At 35.3% G+C, this 21,735-nt stretch overlaps 2 protein-coding genes across 3 annotated transcripts; one reads left to right on the forward strand and one right to left on the reverse strand.

Moving 5' to 3' along the window:
- Positions 1-401: 401 nt before the first annotated feature.
- Positions 402-11,696, reverse strand: LOC114751031 (probable UDP-N-acetylglucosamine--peptide N-acetylglucosaminyltransferase SPINDLY). 2 transcript variants are annotated; one of them, XM_028939693.1, is made up of 18 exons: positions 11,384-11,696; positions 10,518-10,953; positions 9,496-9,657; positions 9,207-9,382; positions 9,005-9,080; positions 8,451-8,579; positions 8,256-8,375; positions 8,103-8,171; positions 7,940-8,021; positions 6,952-7,046; positions 6,353-6,417; positions 5,436-5,634; positions 3,687-3,881; positions 3,152-3,246; positions 2,905-3,040; positions 2,562-2,779; positions 2,244-2,371; positions 902-1,338 (listed from the first exon to the last, which is right to left on the reverse strand). In XM_028939693.1, the coding sequence occupies exons 2-18, from the start codon at positions 10,926-10,928 to the stop codon at positions 902-904; spliced, it is 2,793 nt and encodes a 930-aa protein (XP_028795526.1). In that variant the 5' UTR covers positions 10,929-10,953; positions 11,384-11,696. The 2 variants fall into 2 exon arrangements, with proteins under 2 accessions (XP_028795527.1, XP_028795526.1); XM_028939694.1 differs by lacking the exon at positions 11,384-11,696 and having other exon boundaries at positions 402-1,338; positions 10,518-10,928.
- Positions 11,697-16,224: 4,528 nt separating this feature from the next.
- On the forward strand, positions 16,225-18,409 carry LOC114751037 (WD repeat-containing protein LWD2-like). The gene is made up of 2 exons (XM_028939699.1): positions 16,225-16,303; positions 17,145-18,409. Exon 2 carries the CDS (start codon positions 17,171-17,173, stop codon positions 18,182-18,184), a length of 1,014 nt encoding a protein of 337 aa, XP_028795532.1. The 5' UTR covers positions 16,225-16,303; positions 17,145-17,170; the 3' UTR covers positions 18,185-18,409.
- The last annotated feature ends 3,326 nt before the right edge of the window (positions 18,410-21,735 follow it).

Here is a 21,735-nt window from a genome sequence, read left to right on the forward strand (position 1 = left end):
CCGTTTTTTTAATCCAACATGATCCTATTCATCATACATTGATCCAGTGTTAATTTTTTGCAGTGGTTTTTAAATACGGTTATTTTATTCATTGATCCTTGGCTTGGATCTAAATTAAACATTGCAGGAAGCCATTGTTACAGTTTCTATAATGCAACAGTTACGTAAATTATACATTTTAGTGCTTTATAAAAATGTTATGAAAATGACCGAATAGAAGGCCTTCATGCCTCCCCGGTATATAAAGATCATAATTACCTTGGCATTTACCTAGTATTGATGTTGACAAAACTTCTTACATATTTATCTTATATTTCATAATGGATAGTTCTCTTCCTGTGGGATCAGGTTTTGAGCTGCTCACTTATATTAAACTTCACATAAAAATATACCGCGACAACTAAAAATAATGATTGATCAATCATGTTAATGACTTGATTCTTAAAAACTACAACTAAAATATTAGCAATCTTGTATTCTGGCGCTATTCACCTTTGTAAAGAAAAATATTCCTTAACCACATTATGATTATCTGCAACATTAAAAAATTACCAATGAAGAACCTTGCCCGAAAGTAAAATATTACACAAAATTTACACTCAACTAGCTTCTATAATTCGTGGGAAAAAAATTTGTATCGGCTACCGAAATACGTTGAAAGCAACATCAGCTCTTGTAAATCCACTGCACTTCGAGTCCAAAACCGAATTGACCACTGTAGCCTAACCTTTTTCCCAAAAAATTGCCACTCTATGACTGTAACTCCTGATGCAGTAGTTGCCGCAGACCTCTTCCAGTAGCAAGCAAACACCACAATATACATCACTTCAACCTACCAGTATTGCACCTATTCTAACAGTTCAACATCCTTGAATCACTACAAACGATTCTCGGATGAAGTTTAACTAGAACCCACCTTTCCTTGTTTACTAGAGTGATTCAATGACCCCCCATTTTCTTCGCAGCTGCGGATATTGAGCTTAGATGGCTGTGATGAGTTTAATTCACTGGTCTTGACAGATCCTGGGCTGCTGTCTGTTGAATTGGCTATCCTGGTTAGCTCTGATGTCTTATTAGATGGGTCACTCATTGCAGCTGATTGTTGCAACAATTCCATACGCTTTAAAGATGGAACATCTCCTTTACAATATCTGCGCCACATGTTCCTTAACGTTGATTCCAGGCCAAGGGTAAAATTCGTTCCATCACAAACAGGAGACTTGGACATGAGTTCTCGAAGACTCATCCTCAACTTTTGCAGGGCCGGTATGTCAGAGGCCAACTGCAGAGCCAATTGGACGTATTCATCTTCATTTCTGGCAACCAAACGCTCCAGACCTATATTTTGTAACATTACATATTATTCAGTTTTTAAAGTCAACGATAAATAATGGTGCTCAACAAACCCTGTTTCCCTTCTTTTTCTTTTTTGTTTTTTTTTAGGGGGCAGGGTGGGGGAAAGGTGGAGGGGGGGTGGGGTTTTGGGCGGCGATGGGCTAAGCTCAGATGCCCCTTCACCAAAACAATCAAATGGGCTGCCCTATATGAAAAGGACGTAAAACAAACCGATTGTTTCAGATTATTAATTAGCTCGATTGCAGCACAGGATCACTAAAGAATTATAAATAGCCCACCGGACAAACCATGGCATGCAACGGGGCTTATCGAGATCAAGGTCCCAAACCATCATCAGGTTTGGGAGGCCGTCCTTTAAACATGCTGGACTTCAACATCCACAATACAGAGGACCTATATTTTCAACTTTTCTGTTTTCTGTTGTGTTTCTACTTGTATGTTGGGACAAACAAATTAGACACTTAATAAAATACATGGGTATCTAAGACTTGTGCTGGGTATCACTAATTGCCTAGTATCGATCTAATCTACTCTAACCAGCAGCATACAGCTTCCCCCAACCCCCCCCCCCCAAAAAAAAAAAAAAAACAAAAGGGTGATAAATCTTGCAGAAATGGCCGAGGCAAGAAAACATGGCAATATAACTCTTCCAAAAGAGGGACGACAGAACGGGTGCAGAGGTACAGTAGATGTCCCAAGATTATTGTTGGGAATGAAGAAAAAGAATTACTTAACCATAATGGTATTAGGATATTTAAAGCTTTTAAACTCATTCTTGAGCATGGAACCCCTACCAGCATTGGCCAATACTGCCTTAGACTTGGTTGAAAAGGATTTCACAAAATATACAAAAGCAATAAAGAAAGAAACAAAAGTGAGTTTCTTACCAACTTTGCTAAGAAGGCTAACACCAACATTATGTGCATGTACAGAACCAGCCATAGTGACGCATGGAACTCCCATGTATAGAGATTCACACGTGGTGGTTGTTCCAGCATAAGGAAATGTGTCCAAACTATACATGAAACAAGGCATCGCTAATTAAAAACGGCATATGGCAACCCATATATCCCAGACATATAATAGCAATCTCAACATTAAAAGGAAAAAAAAAAAAAAAAGGAAGCAAAATTACAAGTGAATAATAAGGCATTAGTTGCACATAAAAAGAATAAGCTTGCAAATGAATATAAAATATATATTACCTGATATCCATCAGAGAATATGCTTGCATATGGTCGTGGTTAAGAAGAATTAGGGGTAGCAGATCAACACAGAGTGGTTCGACACCTAACTGCTCCAATGTTGCAAGAAATCTCTGTCTTACACTATCACAACAAAATGGTTTACATTTTACCACAAGGCGTGAATTTGGAACTTGACGTAATATCCTTGCCCAAACTTGCAATACTTTAGGTGTGATCTGATCATATGAAAGAAAACAAGTACCTAAAGTCAGGAGACACTTTCTCCTAAGGCATGCTCTTAGTTGGCCCAAAAAAAACAAAAAACAAAAAACATGTTTAACATATTTGACTCAAACACTACCTTCGCAAGATTGTTAAAGCTACCAAACGTAATGAAGCCATTAGAAAGAGCAGGAGTAGGGCAAACAGGCCCAGCCTCAAGCGAAGGTGTGTAACAAAGGAAGCATTCCGGTAATCGAACTAACTCCTCAACATGCCTGTAATTCAGGAAAGTACCATGATTAAAAACGCTAACCAAAATTTTGGTGAGAAAGTGATCTAGTACAGAACTATGGTCAGAAAGTACAGAAGTTCCAGAAGAGATCTACTTCTGCTTTGTTTCAGGAGGGTCTGCCAGCGAATCAGTTATTCTATAATCAATTGCAGGTAAACCGGTTGTATTAGGATAACCAATCCAGGTCACCTACATGTCAAGCAGTACAAGTGGCATAGGCCATATTAATAAACAATCAAAACATAAAATGATTGCATCATGCACATTGTCATCAACCAAAGAACATTTTCGATAACATAATTGATAGTTTAGCACTACCTTCAAGGAGAAAATAAAAAAAATAATTAGATGACTAACTAGTTTAAGGTTCAGAACTGAATCGCTCTACGGACAATCTTGTAAAAGTCATAAAAAGAAGTATTATGAATTCTTGATCGACCAACTCCTTAATTCAAATCAAAATAAGGAACCATATTGTGAGTATCTGCAAAACATGCTACTAAGACTAAATATGAATTGGAAGAACAGAGAGATGAGAGGAATATAGTAAGCCATACAAAGGGTTAAGAATAAAAATGCGCTCAAAGGCAACAATCTACATGACAAGATATCCTCAAGGCTCGACACACCTGAACTGGTGCAGGCCGACATGCCATCATTCCCAACTTGTTGTTTGCAGTATGACCAGTAAGTTCTACCAGAATGTCAACCTGGTCTTCTCTAACCATGTTGGCTACTCTCCTTTCATCAGCCCCATATATATCTCTCCAAATCCCACCCTTTTGTAGAACTTTCTCTCTAAATTTTATTGTTTTTGCATCTGCCTGCAACACCACATAAAATAAAAATAAAAATAAAAAATCCATAACGCAATGGTTTGTTTGGTGATATTGATCAAATCATCAAAATAGCATTTGGCTGGCTAAAGGCGCGTGACAAATCCACTCTTAACAATGGAGAAATGTATACCAATACATTGTAAAGACAAGCATATGCCTGATCATAACAAGCTAATAATGAGCCACTTTAAATGTCAAAGAACTAGAAAAGCGATTCATTACAAAACAACGTAAAAAAAACCTTTAAAAAAAAAATTGCCGAATCTTATATTAGAAGACCAGAATCAGATACCAGCAATGTATCTTAGAACAAGGCTAAAAAAGTGTACATCACAACTAATCTAAGTGCAAACTTCAACTAGAAGGTTTGAAAAGACAGAAGAATGCAAAAGATAAAGAGCACAAGATTTGGGAACAAATATTTAAATTCAAGCAGCCTTGAGTTAATTAATGGTGGCTGAGATCAATTGGGAAGCTAAACATCATGAATCGCCGCAATTATAATTGATGAAAGTTAGCAAAACGTCAAAGGACAAACAGTACACTTCTCCGTAATCCTTTAACACTATTAACGCTGATGTGTGTCAACTTTTTGGGTGAAGTGCATCAGCTTGAATAAATACCCAGTGTAAAAGCAACTATGGCTTCACAAGAATGGAATATAAGAGCCAAGGACTACACTTGTTACAACTGGAAAGTGGTTTAATTTTCATCCAGCATCCAGATTTTATTGCACCAGCTTAGTGAAAGGAAGAAAGTTATTACTCCAGGATGCACTTTGCTATGATCCATATCAAACTGGATATGCACATCCCACGCAGCCCCACCTGCCCCTACTCATGACAATAACTTTATCAAATTATGCTGTGAAATGCTGGACAGCTGATCAATGGAGTTATTTGTTGGAAATATGATAGGACGGATTGTTTTGGCATAATGCAACCAGTCAACCCACGGGCAGCATGGTGAGCAACAACTTCATAGCAAGTAGAAAAAGCTACTTGTTTAACCGTTTGATCATGCCAATTTTATGGTCAAAACATAGCAAGACAGGTCCCCATGCAGAACATATGTCAAGTATGTATAGGTGAGAGAGCAAGATATCTTCTGCCCATGATGCGTGGTTTCTATATACTACGGATCTTCTTTCTTGATTCCCTTCTCCCATTACATTTTTCTGGAAGCCAACATAAGTCTCATATATTTCTCAACTATTTTCTAATAGGTGAAAAGATATTTTAAGAAATGTAATAACACATGCATAAGTTATGATTGCAATAGACAAAAAGACAAAAATGAATGGGGAGACAAAATTACAACGACATTCAAATTCACAAGGTCATGTTGGAGCATCTATAGTTAACCGATGGAGATCCGGCTGACTCAAAAAGGAAAAACACTTGAAAAATTATTTGGTCTTTAGAATTTTCCACATGAATGGAAAATCATTTTCTTCTTAGTACCCATAAGTTTATTGACTTGCAAGAAAAAACATATTGAAATAATCACCTACAGTGTGCATAAACAATAATAACATACCTTGACAACTGCCGAATAAACTATGACTTTATAATTGGTGTAGTCATGATAGACAAGGGGAGCCTCTATGAAGTAAGACACCGAATGGGTAAAATAATCAGGAGATACATATCCTATGACGAGAGGTCGCTCAGGATCTTTAGTATTTTCCCATGTAGAGTACTGCGAAAATAATCTCATGAAGCGCCTACCCCAGTCCCTGCATTAAAACATTTTAATAGTCAAGGCTTTGATGCAACTTGTCTCCAAGCTACAAAACACATTACAGTAACAAATTTCATAGAAAACATAAAATCATACATTGTTATGGTTATTTATATAAAAAATGGCAACCTGTTTCAACAGCACTATTCATCTACTATCAAGATTATTCTAGGAAATTCCTTCTGCAAAAGCAGACATTTGAAAACTTTTGCATAGAGGTTCCAACGCGATTAACATAAAAAGTCCCCTCACAACATCAAAATGTTTAGAGGAACCATTTTTATGGCTCAAAGATAGGCATTCTTGGGTTTAGGAGCTGGCAGAATTTCTACCATCAGAGGATCCATTTCATACATCCAAATCTTCATTGTCTTCCAAATCGAAGCAAGTTCTCATTACCCCAAAAAATAAAAGAAATTTGTTTCTTTTTATTTTCTTCTATTCCATAATATTATACCCCCAGATCATAGAAAGGGGCAAATTACCCCTATATCTCCACCGACATGACGCAGATGGTAAATATCATTCGGGCTATTGGCTGAGATAGTCAATCTTTCAATGGCCAGGGAAATTATATCCTTCACCAAACAATTGACAAAATCCAATGTAATTGATTAAAACAAATTATAATGATGTTCAACAACCTTAAAACAAGTGAATTTTCCATCCAAAATCAATACTGTATAAGAAGTTCAAAGGAAAAAAATTGCAACCTGTGAGCTTCAAAAAGTTTATCATCATGGCCTTCATCTATGTAATTCATTGCAAGCAATCGATTCTGCACATTAATGCTCATCGGAATAAGATACCAATAAAAATCTAGAGGAAGAAAGATTTAACAAGCATGTACAAACAATGAAAATGAATAAAATAACAGAAATATATGACGTCAAAAAAATGCACTTTTAAAGTCATCAATATCCAGGTGAACCACCCTCATTAGCATGCCAACTTAGAAACTCTTCCACTTTCCAACACAAACTATGAAAACAAAGAAACTAAAGAAAAGGAGTGAATTTTTCTCCAACAACCTTCTATCACAACAATGTTGGATTAGGCATGTTAATTGTCCGGTCAAAATTTTTAAAGTAGCACATAAAGACAGATGTGCTAAATTTTGAGCAAATGAGAAATCACATAACAAACTCACAGTAGGCTGATTCCTGATATGCCCACTATAACCCACTTATGTACTACCACAACATTCTAGCAGCCAACATGAAGTTTTGTATGAAACTCAAGTTCATACGGATGCATGAACTTTCTTTATAGAACTCAGTAAGAATGTATATTCACAAAAAATGCACCATACCTGGCCAGCATTTCTAGAGTCGGGATCTATCTTGAGACATTGCTCATAAGCATTAACTGCCAGAGTGATATCACCAATATCCCTATAAAGAACTCCTACATAACAAGAAAACAGAAGATTGTACCTCAGAGTATACCCAATTTTTCAATTAAATACAGAGAAAAAGAAGCCACCACAAAAACCTATAAGCCCTTTTATAGGAGCCAATATAGGCAAAACCAGTAACAATCTTTCACAATTGCTCCTGCATGAATCTTTTAGAAATTCAAAATGAGCTTCCACTTTCCTACCTTTACCAGTATGAATGTCATCACATCATGATTCATAAGCTTTTTAACCACTTTGTCTGTTCATCTTTTGGCATCGTTACCTTAATATAGCAAGTTAAAAGACCTCTATCAAACAATCTCCTAGCTAGAAAGAAAGCAGACATCATTCTGTTTAAGCTGTTTGGCAACTTTTGAAGGTTATATGAGCACAAGCCATCAAAAGCCTAAAAATCAATATGACTCTTTGCACCCAGAAAGTATGGAGAGATCAAAGTCATAGAACTATGTTCATACATTGATTATAAATTTTACAATTGATGAAGTCCTGTAACCTAAGAAAGTTTTACTGTCAATATGCCAAAATATGAAGCAGCAAAACTGATATGTAATTGTAATAAATAAAAGAAAGTTAGTTAGGGTAGTTAAGAATAACGGCTATAAGTAGATGTAAACCCCCTTATTGTAAAGGAGATTATGATGTGAATGATACGCAGTATTCCGTTCCAATTTCTCTCAACCTTCCTCTGTTCTTCTCCCTCTCTTTCTCTTAATCTCTCTTCCTCTCTCTCTATTTTCCTCTGTTCCCCTCTCTTTTCCCTTTCTCTCTCATCCTAATTATATTTTACACAACAACAACGTTGACTAAGACAGCCACTTCTACGTCATTGCAAAACCACAACTGCCAGACAGAAAGGAACTCTGTGAAAGTTTAAATAAACCTAGATTATTGTAAGCTTCCGCATATGTTGGATTTGCAATGATTGCTTTCTCAATCATACTTGCAGCAGCATCGATTTTACCCTGAAGGAGTGAAAGAAGGCAATCAGCTATCAACTTCACATTTTTATCAATTATAAATACATAACTCGATCAATACTCAACCTGGACAGTATAGACAACACCAAGATTGTTCAGAGATTGTGAAAAATTAGGTTTGATTGACAAAGCAAGCTGCAAAATAACAAAAAAGGTGATGTAATAATAACTAAATGGACTCAAGAAGAGTGAAATCAGAAACAAGATTGTCATTGCTACCTGGTAACACTCTACAGCTTTATCAAGGTTGTCTTTATCTTTATATATAACCCCTAGATTGTTACATGCTTCCGCACAATGAGGATTGAAGTGAAAAGCAAGTTCATAAAATACAATAGCCTGACCAATAATTTTAATCAAAGCGATCAGTACATGACAATTTGTGGATATATGGATCTAGAAATATACACTCACCATGTCAAACTTGAGCATCTCACCATAAGCAACCCCGAGATTATACATAGCATCAGCATAATGCCAATTATAATACAAGGCTTTCTTATAATAAGCCACACCTTGATTGATGTCCCCTTCCAATTTAACCTAGATATATTACCAAGTCAAAACTCAGAAACAAAAATTTGAAAACTGATCTTTGATTCTCTATAAAGCAAAATAAAAAGGATTAGAAGTAATCATGATATCTCATAATACATGATAAAAAGGGGATGCTTCAATAGATATAAACTTGCCAAGCACAAAACAAGGACATTAATTGGCGAGCTTAAACTGTTGGGTGGTGGCCATCAATGCAATGAGAATTGAAAATGTGAAGCAGAGTAGGTAATTCAAAGGCTAACATTTTTGCACATACAAAACTTGAACCAGTCCCAAATCAGAACAGAACTTATTAAAAACAAAAAGGTATTTTCTAAACGCCACTTTTAAAGGTCAGGCAGCAAAGGAAAATCAGAAAGATAAGAGCAAGACAAAGTTATTGGTATTAGATAGAGTCCATATATGCTCACCTTCGTTCCCAAATCAGTCAATGCTATAGCCATATTATTCTTTGCAATCTCAAAGTTAGGGGAAACAGCTAAGCACCTGCCACAGCGCACCACCAAACCATATATAACAACAGTAAAATGCAATTCACTGAACGAATAAACATGGGATTACGGGTACAAGTTGGGCAAGAAAAGGTGAGTTCTAGCTTGATTGTTAGACTACCTCTCATAGCAAGCAATAGCCGCTTCCAAATCACCACGGTTTTTATAGATCACACCCATATTGCAATATGCTTCCGCATACATCGGCCTCTCTGATGCAGCCTTCTCATAGAAACTAAGGGCCATATCATATTGCATCATTTCAGAATACACAACACCAAGGTTATAATATGCTGGCTGCAAGAACGCAAAATATAAAAATAAGATATAAATATCATGTAGACTGAATGTTAAATAAATGTGGAGGAGATTTAATTATGGAAGCACTGCACAGCAAGAGAGAGGACTACAGCATAGTGAGGATCTATTTTCAGAGCTTCATAATATTTTTGAATTCCCTCTTGAGTGTTTCCTGCAAGCTTTATGTTGGTACCAATATCTGTTAAAACAATGGCGAGGCACTCAGAAGCTGCTTTGTATGAAGGATCCACTTGTAAAGCCTTCTGATACGACTGTTCCAAGTAATGTCAATCAGTTGGAGTAACGAGTCTGTGCAGCTTATCAGATAACTACTTAGAAAACTAGCATGGCAAATATGCGATGAAAAAGAAAATGAGAAACTGTGCAATATGGGGGACAAGAAAACGTGAACAGGTAAGTTTGGCAACTTCAGTTTTGTGAGTTTAGCATCAAGAAAATTTCAGTGACCATGATAAACCCAGTTCCATATGACTAGCACTAACCGTGATAAGTTGATCACCCATTATGTAGGCTACTAATTCATACAAGGAAATCTTTGATTATTGAAGCCAAGGCCCATAATCTAGCCATATATATTATTGGAGGAAGTTTCAGGGTTGTCTCCAATAATCATACTTTTCATTCTACACATTTTGTGCATGTTTATCTTTAAAGTGAAATTTGCAAGCATGGGCCTGGCATCAACGATTAAGAGAATATCAATTTCTGTACAGTATCATCATCTATGCCTTCCTTCAGGTAACAGTAAAACCTCAATTTTTTTACCAACCAAGTTTTCATGCTCATCATGTAATTACTAAAACTTTGCAACCTAAACTAACAAGTACAAAAGCAAGTCACATTCAGGATCTTATCATGAATGATGGAACTAAATTTCAATCAGGTGCTTTGCTGACTCAACCATAGCACGACACACAGGGTGAAATGAAATTACCAAATAAATTCACATTTCAGCACTATAAAGACAGGCTTCAATAAGAGCAAGAAAATTTTAATTGTGCTTTGCTGTTCATTAATTTTAATTATAAACACGTCACATCATCTATCGATCAACCTATTAAATGTGCAGTAAAAAGGTCATTTTACCATTGAAAAACCATCACGGACATACCTCAGCTGCCTCCATCAAACGACCTTCTTCTTTGTACAAAATACCACAATGCGTAAGTGCACAAGCATTATGAGGATCCAACTTGATAGCCTCAGTAAAACTGTCAAAAGCAAGCCTTCCCATGTTCTGCATTTGCAGGCATATTCCTTTTCCAATTAAAGCCTCTACATTTCCACTATCATTCTCAAGGACGCGATCATATAAAGCAAGAGCATCACCAAACTTGTTCCTTGAACGTAGGATGTTGGCATACGAAAGATTATCTTTCCCTTCACCTCTCTTATATACTGGATCAATATCCCCACCAGAGCCACTACTACTAACAGAAGGTTGTGGCGCTTTCAAGAAACCATTTTCTCCCATCATTTCCTTTTCTTTCCCATTCCCTGCACTGTTTTCCATCCATGCCATTGGACACGACTACCAGCTCACTTTCCTGAAGCAATCAATTGATTTGTTGAGAGCTTTGGAAGTTCATGAACGGCAAAAGGAAGATGTATTACACGCTTAGATACTTTTGCAAGATGGTCAAAATAATTAATTTAACGACATGGTCAGATATTAATGACAATGACTCAAAGCTGGAGCATCCCACTGTTCGACGCAGGTGCTCTTAGGTAGCAGCCAGGAAAAGAAAATTCAATCACACAGTGTAGAGAGAATGAAACAGTCAGCGTCAAGCAACATGGAAATGTTCATCAACATAAATTGATCGCAACTAAAGATTATTGAGCAAAACCCTAACAAGTAACTACAACTGGCGTTAAGATGCCCAGACCCAAAAGGGGGGGGGGAACAGAGAGAGTCGATGACAGAAGAATATAAAGGCGAAAAATTAAGCATCAAATTAGGGCTTCGAAGCTTACACACTCAGAGTTGATGCCTCTTGGAGTGGTGCAGTAGAAGGCAGAGCATAGTAAATGGGAGTGAATTAAACCTCGAATGGGCGGCTCATGAACACCTGGCAATTGCAGACAGGGAGAGGGAGAAGGGAAAGCAGCTGCAAAGAAAGCAGAAAGGTGGAAGAAAAGGATGATCCAATGGGGTTAGAGCGAGCGTCTGGCTTTCAGAAACAGTCGTTGGAAGGGCGCAAAAGCCCAAAGCCCCTTGATCCCGTCCGTTGATTACAACATTGGGCGCAAAGGGACAAGCTTCGGTTCGCTAGCCCCCGTCTTCTCTCCCAGCAGCCATTACCATTTTTCTTAGATTCTCAAACATCATATTCATAGGGTTTTTTCAAGAAAAAATAAATAAAATAAATAGATAAATAAAACTTTTCCTTGTTTTTTAGCCGGAGCTCTTCCTCCCTTTCCGAGATCAACAGTCTCCACTTGTTTTACTTGGAAGAAAAACTTACTATTCCTAAATTATCGTCCAATTATAATTTGTTTTAATATGTTACTTAACTAAATATCTTTTAACGTTCAAACGTTTTCTAAGATTATACTTGTTTTTCAAATGCCTAATCCAAGTCTTGTTAGAATATGTGGGAACAAGATTTTAAAAGAATATTGTGTTGAATTCAGCGAAATGTGTGGGATTATATTGAAAGGATAACAAATTATGAGACCTGGTAAGCGAGTTTCTTTACTTCTCTTCAGTAGAGTTACACAAGAGCGGGGGATATTAAGAACAGCTATTAGTTTTAGAGGAAGATGTTGAGATTATTTTCCATGTCATTTTAAGCCATGCTCTTACCGGATGGTAATGATCGCCAATTCACCAGTCAAACTAACACTCGTTGGAATGAATTGTTTCCTTAATAATAAAAAAAAAGATAATTAATCTCCAGGTCCTTATAGTTTCATCTGATTTTTAATTGGGTCCTTATAAAAAATTTTCTTTTTATCAGATCTTTTTACTTTCGTGTGTTTTTAATTAGGTCTTTCTATTTTTTTTTCTTTTTATCAGGTCCTTACAGTTTCGCTTATTTTTTAATTAGGTGCTTTGTAGTTTTTGAAAAATTATTTATTAACTTTATTCTTTAAAACTAATTTCATTTTTAAATTAATAATTATATAATTGGACAAAATAATTAATATAATCATTTAGTAATTAATAAATAATCATAATAATAATTATACTTAAATATAAATTATTTATAATCATATTTTAATTTTAGAAAAATTTATTATTATAATTTGAATTTTATAATTATAAAAATTCGAATTGAAAGTAAATAATATATTTGTTTAACTAAAAATTTAAAAGAATATTAACATAAGATTGTTACAATAATTTATTATTTTTAAAATGTTATTATTTGTAAAATAAATAATAAAAACTACAAGGGCCTAATTAAAAACAAAGTAAAATAATAAGGACCTGATAAAAAGAAAAAAATTATAGGAACTTGATTAAAAACCAGTTGAAACTATAAGGACTTATATATTAATTTCATTTTTGATAACAGATGTATGGACTAAAAACTGTGATTTCATTTTTTTTTTCATTTCATATAAACAATTTAGACATCTCGAAAAAAAAGCATGTAAAATTAAGTCGAGGCTCATTTGTCAAGCAGCGAAAAATTGAGAGCAATTAATTTATGGACGCCGTACAAGTTACTGGCTACGTGTTGCGTGATGCAGAGTTAATATTTCTTGATGCATTATTAAACGCGGCATTAAAACAACACACCACCTCCTTATGGTTTTTAATATAAGATTTTGTTTGATTTTTATTTTGGTTCTAATTATGAGAATCCAATCCATTTTATCTCTCATATTTGTACATTTTTTCTAAGGTAGTTTCTCTAATAATGGTAGTTCTAGTCAATAAACTTAATTAGTAAGGATATTTTAGGAAGGACAACACTTTTAATCTCTTCAAATTAGTTAACTAACTTTTATAATTAAGACCGAAGGTAGTATTAATTTATCTAAAATGGCAAGCTTTAATTAAGCCTCCCATCTAAAAAGTGAAAACCTTTCGTGTTCACCGTCAGCATATGAAGCAAAATATTTCAGCCTTACCTTAAAAGATGAAATGCCGATAATTTTTTCAATTTATACCATAAAATTAGACTATTATAGAATTCTGATTAAATAAGAAATTAGTTAGAAGATGGATAGAGTAAAAATGAACAAGTGAGACGAGGGGAAATATTAATTAATTTTTTCCCATCAAACTTTAAGTAAATCATATATATAAATCTTTTTTTTTACCGGAAAAGCTAATATCAAGGAAGATCAAATTAAATCACATAGATAAATCTTACTATCAATTATCACGCACTACTAATATTCCTTCTTTTTTCGCCTACCTCCTTGCAATCGAGTTCCGTCCTCCTTCCAGAGTCCCCTCTATGATCTAACTCCAAAACGACGATCGCGTAGCTTTGGATTTAATGATCAAATTAAAATCTTCCGTCATTGCTTAGTTCGTTGTCATTGTTTATTTATCAATCATATCAGTATATTATATAAAATTAAAATCTTCCATCATTGTTTATTTATTTATTTTCACAACCTGACATTTATACATGACAGAGAACTTATTATAGGTTGTGCTTTAATATTAGCTTCATGCAAACCATAAGATCACAGAGTAATTCTCTAGACAGTGAGCAGAATTTGGAGAGGTGTTTGAACAGAATCAAAACTATAGTTTTAAAAGTATTACTCCTCCGGTCTTTATTATAAGATCCAATTTGACTTTTTATTTGGTCCTAATTATAAGACCCAATCCATTTTCTCTCTTATATTTATGCATTTTTTTCCAAGATAATCCTTCTAATAATGATAGTTTTAGCCAATATACTTAATTAGCAAGGATATTTTAGGAATAACAACACTTATTTATTATAAATAACCAACTTAACTTACTTCCTTAATCTCCTCAAATAAGTCAATTGGGTCTTATAATTAGGACCGGAGGAGTATTACGGAAGTAAATATGTAGAAGAATTTATCTCAATTTTTAAGAAATGTTCTTTAGAAACACTTTTGATGCTCCCAACATCGCTTGATATGATTTCTGATTTTCGCAGGCGATGATGTTTCCTTGCAAGTCAATGGAAACCAATCACGTGACAGATAAGGGTCACATTGCAGTCAATGACATTGTTGATGGGAATTGGGAACACGTAACAAAAGAAGTATTTAAATCATAAAAATCAGCACTGTTTTAGGGTCTAATTTTTAATATAAAAGTTAATTAATTAATTTAAGTAAATTTTAAAAAAATAGTTAACTTAATTATTTATAATAAATAGTTTTTGTATTTTTTAAAATATTTTTGTTAATTATGTGTATTAATTAAAATTATTATTTGATAAAACGCTTAACATGTACAACTACTATAATAATTATATTAAAAAATAGTTAAATGTGAGAGACAATAAATTTGAGCCTCATATTTAAGAGCAAATTAAATGTTAAACTTATTCTTAGTCTTATATTAAAGTAGTGGTTTGTAAATATTTCCCAGTCTTGAAAGTTAGTTGAAGTCTTTACTCGTAATTCAAAAGGTTAAAGGATGCATTTGTACTTAACATACACACACATTCAACATTCATAACCAACACGGCAAACCTTAATTAAAAGCATTATTATTTAATCAAGAGAGAAACGGAGCTTCCATCCCAGTGAACCTCAATATACTCTAAATGTTAATAAACATTTTTTAAAATGCAATTAAAAAATTCTGCAGTCTTTAATGAAAAACCATCATTCAAATCAGCAATTAAATTTTGACTTCCTTTATACTCTTCCGATCCTTAATATATGACCCAATTTTTGAATTAGTTTTGGTCCTAAATATAAGACCCATTTATCATATTTATTAATTTTCTCTAAATTACCCCTATAGATACTTTTTCGACCATAATCAAATAGAAGACGGAGATGAGGTATTAAGAAAGATGATTATGGCGTTTTACGAAAAATGTATCACTTTTTTTTATAATTAACTAATTTACCTGACTTCTTTAATCTAATCAAATTAGTTAATGAGTCTTATATTAAAGACCGGAGGAGTGTATATATATATATATGTGTGTGCATGATTTTAACTAACTTCGCAGCCTGTTTCGGTCCAAGAGTTACAATATGTTGATTGGAATTAATTTAATCTTTAGAGACACACGATACGTTGGGACAAATTGAGTTTTCTTATGATAATATGGTACAATTTTAATAAAAAGGGTGAGTTTAGAATATAGAAAGACGGGTTTAGCCCAGTTTGGAACCTCTCATCTTCTTCTCCCATCTTCTTCTTTTTTTAACCGTTGGATTAATATTTTAACGGTTCTTATTTAAATATTTTTAAAATTATTATTAAAATATTAAATTATAAAAATAAATAAATTATAAAATACATACTATGTTAAAATTTAATTCTAATAGTTTGCAAGTGCACTGAATGTTTTTAAAAAAATTTTATAAATAGTTTATAAAAAATTAAAATCTAAACCGTTGAAAAATGACAGTGAGGTTCCGAGGTGTAACCTACCTCTTGTGTCCATTATATATTATCTTTTCATTGCATATCTAGAAACACAAGAAAGTATATCCTGAGATCGTAATCTGCAAATGACAGTGAGGGTACAACGGTTAAATGCTTGAACCGCAGATAGATACATAACGACCAAACTTTGAAGATAAAATAGACCCAAGATTGACCATTAGCTCCACCTTCCCTTCTCTCTATGACATTCCTCTCATATTTATTGCCTCCAGCCACCTCTTATCCTTCCATTCCTATACACAACTTCCTCTCTTCTGTTCCCAGTGGCCTTTGTCCTCTGCACCAAGCCTATTTCAGCTGATCTTGCCAATAATAATGTAAGAAATTTAATTTAATTTACAGCTTCTATTTTCAGACAGACAATTCTTTAGTTTCTGGGGTCGCGGCTGACCATTGTTGGTTCACAAGCACTCCAATAGCGAGAGAACTAATCCCCCCCCCCTTTTCCCCCCTGTCTTCTAACTCTATAGTCTGTTGCAGAAGATGAGGGATATTACACACAGTTGGTCTTAAAAAGTATAAATAATGTCATTTCTCAAGTTGAACACCCCACGAAGTATGTGTGTCGTACTTTTGTTTTTTCCCCTGCATCTTCTTCAGTTTAATTTCTTTATTTAGTCTTTATGATCAGGAGACACCTAGCCAAACATCCCACTGTTCTCAGCCAACCAAACTTCCCGTACGTACACGACGGGCAGATTAATAGATCTTCGTTCTTACTCTTTAAGCGCCATCAAACTTTCCTTCCTTTTCTTCTGATTACAAAGAGACAGTGCCTAAAGAAGAAGTTTGAGGATAACAATAATTCCGCCTCTAACAAGCACAACCACAAATGCACCCTACTAGACACTGCCTCTTATCCTCAGTTAAATCAAATTTACCATGTATATTTACCATAAGCGAAACTCCGGGACATGTGCTACGTGCGATTCCATCCCTTTTAAACCCTTCAATAGTGCGTTTTACATGGACAAATTTGTTTTTTAGTTTGTAAAATTGAATGCATATGATATTTCAAATTTAATATATGTTAATGACCACTTATCTGCTCTTGGTTACTTTGAGCACGTTTCTGAGCACCAATTGATGAGCCAGCACAGGTAACACAATTGACGAAAACTTGAACCCAAATTTTTGACATGCTAATGTATCATGCAGAAAATCGGTAGCTGGCTAGATTGACCATGCAAGGCGACGTAGAGATAAAACCAGGGGTCCACACCTATGTTGCTCAGTGGCCAATCTGTGCTCTGGCATGGTCATTACGTCGCGACAAAAATCACCGCCTTGCCGTAGGTAGTTACATAGAAGACCTCATGAACAAGGTTGAACTCGTTCACTTCAACCCCGAGACATTAAATTACAGCAGTGACCCTAATCTGGTTTTGGACCATCCTTACGCTCCGACAAACATCATGTTCTTCCCCTCCGAGGACGACGCAAATCCCGACATCATCGCCACCTCCGGGGACTACCTAAGACTGTGGGAAATACAAGATGATCGGATTGAGCTCAAGTCCCTCCTGAGTGGCAACAAAGTCAGAGATAACTCAGCCATAACCTCTTTCGACTGGGCAGAGTTTGACACGCGTCGTGTGGCTGCATCGAGCGTGGACGCCACATGCACCATATGGGATATCGAGAGGGAAGCTTTGGACACACAATTAGTGGCACATGACAAAGAAGTGTACGACATATCATGGGGTGGTTTTAACGTGTTTGCTTCGGTGTCTGGGGATGGTTCTGTGAGAGTTTTTGACTTGAGGGACAAAGAAAGATCGACCATAATATTTGAAAACCCAGTACAATATTGTCCGCTGTTACGCCTCGAATGGAATAAAGGGGATCCAAGGTTTATAGCTACGGTCGGAATGGACAGTAATAAAGTGGTAATAATGGATATTAGGCAACCAACCACACCGGTGATGGAACTAAATAAGCATAAGGGAAGTGTTAATGCTATATCGTGGTCCCCACACATGGGACGCCAACTCTGCTCCGGTGGCGATGATTCGAGAGCTCTGATTTGGGACGTGGTGGGAACTGTGCTTCAACCAAAGAATAATGGCGGTGATGATGTGAGGCCAGATTTGTGTTATGAATCAGCGGCTGAGATCAATCAAGTGCGATGGTCTCCGGCTCAGATGGACTGGATTGCCCTTGCTTTCATGAATAAGTTGCAGCTTTTGAAGGTGTAGAAATAGGCTATATATATGACCTATTTTCTCTGTGATATAAGATTTAAAAGGGGGAAAAAAAGGAGAGATTTCAATGAGAATGATCTCTAATACTCATCTTTTAAAATGTGAAAAGGAATTAGCCTTGGTTATTATGCCTGTCTAGTCTTCTCAAAGTGCTCACGCAAGATTACTCTTGTTTATCACCTGCCATTCAAGTCCAAACAGTTTCACGGTTATATATACTACCTCCGGTCATTAATATAAGATCCAGATTTTAGTTCAATTTGAACTAAAAACTAGATGGACAAGAGATAGTATTATTCAAAAGAATAGTCACACAACACTGTTTGTTTGTTTTGGGCAAGTTCTACAGCGAAATATCTATGTATGAAGACCATATAAGGAAACGCGCGCTTGTGTGATTACTGCGAAATTTATTACCAGCAGACACACTGGCTAGCGGCTTCGTAGATGATCCAGTCTATTATTTCCCTACTGAAACTGGCTGCCAGAATGTCATCAGAAGAAACACAGATTGATGTTGAAGCAATCTGAGATGAAACTTGACTTCATGTAACTGATGACAGAGACAGCAAAAGCATTATTTTCTGCATCATGCTCTGTATATATGTGATGGTACCGGACAATAGTAAAGGCATTTAAAACAAAATTAAACAAACAAATTCCCTCCAAACAAATGATGTAAAGAGAGCGAAGGCATCAAATATCATGCCCACTAAGAAAACTAGTACTATTCCTGGCCAGGGCACGAATCCTTTTGCCTTAAATTTGGAGCTGTGAAGAGGTTTTGCATTCTGAAGGCTAACCATCTTCACAGTGAAAATAAGAAGATTGCGGGCAACAAAAGCTTGATAGATCAGGCTTCATGTATAATAAAGGTCGATCAACAATGTTTCTCAACCACTGCTTCATATATCCTTGAAGATGCACACAATTTGAACATTTCAGACAACAAATACTAATTAAGACCCAATTTTTCCCCGGGTATATATGTGGAATGGATGATTCAGCTTCTCAAAATTGAGGCCTCAGTTATCAATTTCAGCGTTCACTTTACAAACGTTAAATTGGAAGAGACCGATCAGAGAAAACATTGCTAGCCCAACAGATTCACACATGCCCAACATCCAGCTGTTTTCCCCCGTGGCGGGGTGAAATCCTGGCCCATTGTCATCCATTACATGGATCATTGTTTGAGGACTTTTCAGGATAGCTGAAGACCAACATTTTCTTGAAAAAGAAGGAAAAAAGGATAATTTAAGACTTATATTCTTGGTAATTACAACATGATAAACAGCTGGGAACCAATCAAGCTTACCAAAAAGAGCATCTTCTAAAATATCATTGGAGTCCAAAAAGTATTAACCCTATCCAGAGCAATCCAAGTTCAGCAAGACGGTTCAACATTTAACCCCCTCCACGAACAAAGAGGGAAAAACGTCCTAGTAAGTATCCAATGCGCTATGCATGGTACGGGATCGGTTGGAAACCTCTGATCATCCCTTCCCGTCCTCTTTTCTCTTTTTTTTAGCCATTTATTAATATTTTAACAGTTCAAATTTAAATCTTTTTAAAACTATTATTAAAACATTAAATTATAAAATAAATAATGAATTACAAATTATATTAAAATTTAATTTTAATAATTTGCAAGTGCACTAAATGTTTTTAAAAAAATTTTATAAATAATTTGTAAAAAATTAAAATCAAAACCGATAAAATTTGTTAATCTAGCTAACAGTTAAAAAAAGAAGAGAGAGAGAGGAGAGATTCCAAACTGAGTACGATATTGATAAAAGTTTTGTCTGGCCATTCCATTCCTTGGGACGAAAAGAGAAAACATCCTTTTAAAAGTCATCGATGGTTTAGGGTATGTTTGGATTGGCGTCAGGCAAAACTGACTTCTAACCCAACTGATTTTTATAACTGAAGTTAGAGTAAAAGTCAGTTAGTATAATGCAATTTATGTTTGGATAGGTGCTTTTAAAAAGTCAGTTGAAAAAGTTAAAAGTTGTTTGGATGATTAATAGAAAAGTTAGTTTAGTTGTAAAATGACTGAAAAGGTCATGGAGTAATGTTTGAAATTTTATATTTTTAATGTGATAATAGTTTAAAAAAACACATAAAATTATTATGATAAAATATAAATGGTTTATTTGTGAAATTATAGAATAAAAATATTTTTTACGGAGAAAAAATTGAAAATACATTATAGATAATTAATTAAATATACATAATAGACAAACATGAATATAAATTAAAATTTATTTGATCTTTAATTAAAGTAAATGTAATCACATAACTAATTAGATTGTAAGTTTTACACAATTTTCCCATAAGTCAGTTAGAAAAGTTGATCCAAGTTGATCCAGATTGCGTTAGATAAGTCAGTTAGAAAAGTTATTTTTTTTCATAAGTTAGTTAGAAAAGAAGCCCTATCCAAACAATCTTCTGAACTACAATAAGTCATAAACCTCAGTTTCACGCTTTCTCGTATGTTTTTGCCATTTGTAATGGCAATCCAAACGAGCCCTTACTTGTTCATGGTCAAGGGAAGTGTGTGTCAAAATCAATCAAGAGCTAGGAATCTATGAATTTTAACGGGTCAGGTATACGACTGGCCCCAGGCACATGGCTAGCCTAAATATACGACTGGCCCCACGCATATGGCTAGCCTATAATGACTCTCAAATATAATGTTCTTCTTTCTTTCTGTGTTTTTTGGGATTTGAATTTTAAGGCCAATAGATCTACGCTAATTCAATTTCTGCGATACTGTTTTACATGGATGAGGAAAGGGACAAGAGTTAACGACATTATTGCCGGTGTTCAGTGTATATGATTAAGCATCCACTTAATTAAATTTATCTTCTTAAGATACCACCATCATTTTTTTTTTTCCTGGTGAAATCGTCTAGCGCAGGGAAATAGATAGGGCTACTCTCGTAGAGTTACACTCGTCTGAAACCTCTCATGTATAATTAAATTCCCCTCTGTCCTTTTTATATGTATAATTCTTATTGATCAATTATGAAGGAATACCTTTTAATAGCAAAATCTGTGGCCTTCTCTCTCCTTTCCGTCGACAAACGTGTCCCGCCATAACTCTGGTGTATAACTTTTTTTTTTTTGGCCCAAAGACGGTCAATTTTATTAATCTCAAAAAATTAGTACAAACACCCATACCCAAAAGGCTAAAGCCCAAGTACAACCTAACAAAAAGCAAGGAAATACAAACTCCAATTCAAAGAGGGCGAAGAAGAAAAGCAAGTAAACCAAAACCAACCAAAACTCAGCCAATGCCAGTATCCTCAGTAGCATCTTCTTCCCAACTCCTCAGATCCTTCTGCAACAACACGTTCAGAGAGGTTGGTGGCTCATAGAGCCATCCTTCCCGTACCCATCCCCTCATAACCTCAACTGCTAAAAGGTCAGCAGCACTATTACCAGCTCGAGTTACTAGTAACAGCCCAACACTTCCTCTTTCCTCAGCCTTTAACAGATGAACATACTTCTGAACAATGTCCACACACTGCCAGTCACATCCC

This window comes from Neltuma alba, unplaced genomic scaffold (genome assembly GCF_004799145.2).
Source record: "Neltuma alba isolate B1F8T4 unplaced genomic scaffold, ASM479914v2 tig00006741_pilon, whole genome shotgun sequence".
NCBI classification, from domain to species: Eukaryota; Viridiplantae; Streptophyta; class Magnoliopsida; order Fabales; family Fabaceae; genus Neltuma; species Neltuma alba.

Bases quoted from the DNA above. Each gene is read 5' to 3' on its own strand.
- LOC114751031 (XM_028939694.1), bottom strand. From the start codon at position 10,928: ATGGCATGGATGGAAAACAGTGCAGGGAATGGGAAAGAAAAGGAAATG. The intron at 9,081-9,206 runs GTAGTCTAACAA...GCGCTGTGGCAG, and splicing joins GCTATTGCTTGCTATGAGAG to GTGCTTAGCTGTTTCCCCTA. The intron at 8,580-9,004 runs GTGAGCATATAT...TAATATATCTAG, and splicing joins TGACTGATTTGGGAACGAAG to GTTAAATTGGAAGGGGACAT.
- LOC114751037 (XM_028939699.1), top strand. From the start codon at position 17,171: ATGCAAGGCGACGTAGAGATAAAACCAGGGGTCCACACCTATGTTGCT.